This window comes from Lepisma saccharinum, chromosome 2, assembly GCF_977018435.1.
Source record: "Lepisma saccharinum chromosome 2, izLepSacc3.1, whole genome shotgun sequence".
NCBI lineage: Eukaryota > Metazoa > Arthropoda > Insecta > Zygentoma > Lepismatidae > Lepisma > Lepisma saccharinum.
Window position 1 is genome coordinate 23,165,716 of NC_139230.1, and position 4,474 is coordinate 23,170,189.

General features: G+C 36.7%; 1 protein-coding gene across 1 annotated transcript; it reads right to left on the reverse strand.

The window, feature by feature from the left end:
• Positions 1-415: 415 nt before the first annotated feature.
• Positions 416-1,249, reverse strand: LOC145981459 (uncharacterized). The gene has a single exon (XM_083114692.1). It carries the CDS (start codon positions 1,247-1,249, stop codon positions 416-418), a length of 834 nt encoding a protein of 277 aa, XP_082970818.1.
• Positions 1,250-4,474: the final 3,225 nt, after the last annotated feature.

Below are 4,474 nucleotides of genomic sequence, written 5' to 3' on the forward strand. Positions count from 1 at the left end.
TTACATTAGTTTCCATACTTAAGCATGCATCCTTACAATGACTTACATCTGATCTTACATAAGTTTGTAACGTGTACATACGATTCCTTTCCTGTGCTTCTGCCACTAACATGCCATTTTTGGAAAACAACACTTCATTATCATGATTCACCAAACCTCTAACTGACAATAAATTCAAACGCAAATCAGGTACATATAATACATCATAAATACACACATCGTGAAGTTGGCCATCATTTGTGACTGTTGATACCTTAATGTCACCTTGCACTTTGGCCTCCATCGATTTTCCTTCCTCCGCAAGTTGCACTTCACTTTGTACTTCTCTTCTATTTATCAGCCAGTCTTCTTTATTTGTCATGTGAGATGTACAACCAGAATCTATACACCATACCTGCACTTCTCTTCTGTCTTCCTACATGTCGTATACACTGTAAGCAGCTTCCATGTTGTCTTCGCATGTGAATCCCGTCTGTTTCATTTTTCCCTTCGGTGTTTTAGGAGATGTAGATGCAGAGGTAGACGTAGAAGGTCTCCTAGCTTGAGCTTTCCCACCTTCTTTATTGTGCCAACATTCTTTCGAAAAATGTCCTACTTTTCCACACGTCCAGCATCTTCGCACAGCTTCTTTGTTCTTCCAATACTTCTTATCCCGTGCCTTGTATGCCTGTTCGAATTTTTCATTGTAGTCCATTTTATGCAACCTAACCTCTTCTTCTTTTAAGGTATCTTGCACTTCTTCAATGGTCGCACCCCTTAATGCTCGTAATACTGCTGCGACGTTTTCATACTTTTGATGAACACCCCGTACAATATGATACACTACTTCTCGTGTCGTAATTGGTTGACCCAATGCAGCACTTTTTGACATTATGTTTCGTGCTCTCAAAACATATTGGTCAACACTTTCCTTCTCACCCATTTTTATATTCTTCATTTCCACACCTATATCTATTATTTTGTCCTGTGTGTTTCCCGTGTGAATGCGTTTAAGTTCATCCCACACTGTTTTTGCACATGTCTCGTTAATGAACAGTCCAGCCTGGTCGGGCGATAAAGTAACGACTATGACACCAAAAGCTTCGTCATTTTTCTTTTCCCAAACAATTCTAGCTTTTTCTTCTGTTGGTTCATCATTCAATATTGCGTCCTTGTACAATCCCTTACTTCGCAGCACTGCACTTACCTTTAGTGCCCAGACATGATAGTTGCCATTGTTCAGTAATTCTATCTTACTCACGTCTGCCATTCTGCTAACCACGCTCTGCTACCACTGTAGTTCCGTTTCTAGGATCTTACAGATACGACGACGCATATATTAACAATAACAACTATTTATTACTGCCAAAACGGTAAGATACAAAATTGTACACATTTCTATGACGTCTTCACCTCGAGACCGCCATTCTACCCGGTACCCACAGACTCTTCAATCCCGCGTAAAGTGAGCATAGTTGCCAGTCTGCAACAGCTAAACACTTACTAATTCGAATCCTGGAAACTGGGTCGCCAAATTATTGAAACCTACACATTTGTATCAACATAAAACTAGATTCCAATATTAATATTTCTTGTATTCATAACTTAGATATGGTACATAACTTTTACAAACTGTTTACTATATTCAATAGTCATTTGTTTCATTTTGAACACGTACGTTCATAAGTTCACATTACAAACTCATCATAACTCAACATAACACAACACGTACGTTCATAAATTCACATTACAAACTCATCAAAACTCAACATAACACAACATTGTAACTATTGTGCTCGTCACAGAATGTGTATTGAATTTTCTTTGAAGATGCGAAAATCTTCGACGGGTGACGCATACATGCTTTCGCTTACATTAAAGTTCACTTTTTTTTATATATAAACGAGGAATTAACATGTCACCATCAAACACACATATGTATCTGCATTTAATACGAGACTACACCCGAAAAGAAACCTAACTCTTCAAACCGGCTCTTCATATTGTCCACCAAGGATTGAAAAAAAATATTTCGAGCGTATGGTTTCCCTCTAACTTTGCTTGCTCTGAGATATGAAGGATTTAGCACATGTAATGATAGTACTTTCAGTGTTTGAAGAGCATCATAAGGTACAGCTACTTACATTACAAATAATTACTATGAAAAAAGTTTTACAAATATTTCAGTTAGATCTCTTGCGAATTGAACGGGAATCATCTCGATTCAGTATTTTTTAAAAAAGGCAACACAACGCTATAGCTGTCATCAGGCGTTCAAAAAGTCCTGTTAACAAGAAAACAAGAAAAGAAAAAGTAACATACGTCAAAGACAGGGCACAATTTTCGAAATTTGATAGAATAGAACTTGTAAAATAGCTACCTTCTAGAAGTCTGAGAAAATACCGAATACATGGCTTCTAAAGGACATGGTATACGGTACATATCTGTCATAAATTAGTTTAATGATATTTTATATATATATCCACTGAAGTGGAATTCTGTATGTACGATATATTGAAAAATATGATTTTCATATTCAGTGGGTGGGATATGATTATTCCTGATTTAGAATGAATCAAGTTAGAAGAGGTGGAATCCTCCTCATCCCCTTTAAATAGCAACCTGCATTAAAATTAATACATGTAGCTTTGCTCGCAATTTTCATATTACAAACTCCTGATTTTCCATCCCATTAAATTCAAGATGAGCTCAGAATAAGCTCCAGAACTTTATATGTCTTGGAATTGTTATCTGGTCTTGAAACCTGTTTTTAAATAGTCATAAATTGTAAAAATAATAAAAATAATAATAAATAAATAAATAAATAAAAATTATTTAGGCAAATCTTGCATTAAAATCTCAATATCCGCGTCTAAAATGGAATTCTCTCATGCCCCACATTTTAGCTAGGTATACATATATGTGTATATATACACATATATATATAGTTTGTACCCCCCCAAATGAAAAACGTTCCTGCGACACTGCAAGACAAACACAAACACACCACACTTACTACACAAGACAAACACACAAAAACTACTACATAAGACAAACACACTAGACAGCACAACTACTACATAAGACATACAGAAACAGTCAAAATATTAACTTTAACATACTTCCTTACATAACAAATAACTGATAATCAAAAATATATAAAGGAATATAAAAAATGAAATGTGAACTCATTATAATAAGTATAACAAAATGATAGAATATTCAACATGTGAGAACATAAAATGTAACAGCAAAATTTCTAATCTTTGTATGGTTCATCATGCACCCACCTCCCCCACATTCCTCAACAACTGGACTGGCCTGAAGAGGGTTGCTTGTCTTTTCCTACTTCTAAATTTGGCACCGAGGTGAAAGTTGAGTTTTGTTCTTTCCTTTGTCGTGTCACTTCAGAGTGGTTTGAGTTCATGACAAGTGCATGTAGTTGTGCTTGATTTGGTGCAGTTTTGGAAGGCAGTGTCAGTGCTTTTTGTAAGACAATAGAAATGGACATTAGGAAATTTTTCAAACGTCCAAGAACAGAGTCAACAAATAACATTGTTGGTTCATTGGATTCTTCGAGCGAAAATGTAACAGCTAACGTTGGCTGTGCCGAGGAAATTGTGTGTGTGGAGGGGAGAGTGAAAAGTGTGTGACCTCAACAGAAGGGAGTGAATTACTACTAAACAGTGCAATATCTTCTGTTGATAGCATAAGCTGTAAGTATGATGTAGGGCAATATTTGATAATATCTTCTCAGAGTGAATTGACAGCGATAAAATGAAGTTAATAGCTGAACCATGGGCACCAAGTTCTTCGTACGACTTTCGCGGTGATTTGGCTGAGGGACGAAAGCATCCGTTTTTGTTCAAGTGGTTTGAACAGTACAGTTCTTGGCTTCTGTACTCTGCAAAAGAGCGAGGCGCCTTGTGTCGACACTGTGTTGTATTCAGACCAAGACTCCTTTGAGGAGTTCAAGGTGCCTTTATTGTGAGGGCATTTGCAAAATTTGAAGATATTCATGAAGCGTGTAAAAATCACATGGCATCTGAGTGGCATAAGGAAGCTGTAGAAAGCTTCCATAATTTTGCAGAAACAATGAACAGTAAGCAGAGCACCATTATAGAACAGACTGATTCGGCTGTTGCTGATCAAATTAAATCAAACAGGGAGAAACTGTCTTCAATTGTATCTTCAATCATCTTCTGTGTCACACATGAATTACCACTGCGAGGAAATTCTTCTTACGCTGGTGTTCTACACGATTTGCTTGAATTTAGTCTAATGTGGTGATGTCGATTTAAATGAACATTTAAAAACGGCAAATATGAATGCAAAGTACACTTCAGTTCGCACACAGAAAAAGATAATACAGATTGGTGGTCAAGTTTTGAGCCTTTTCTGTGTTAGCCGACAAAACAGCAGACATATCTGGCACAAAGCACTTGGATTTCGGTTTGTGGATGAGAACGAACTAAAAGTGCATGAAGAATTTATT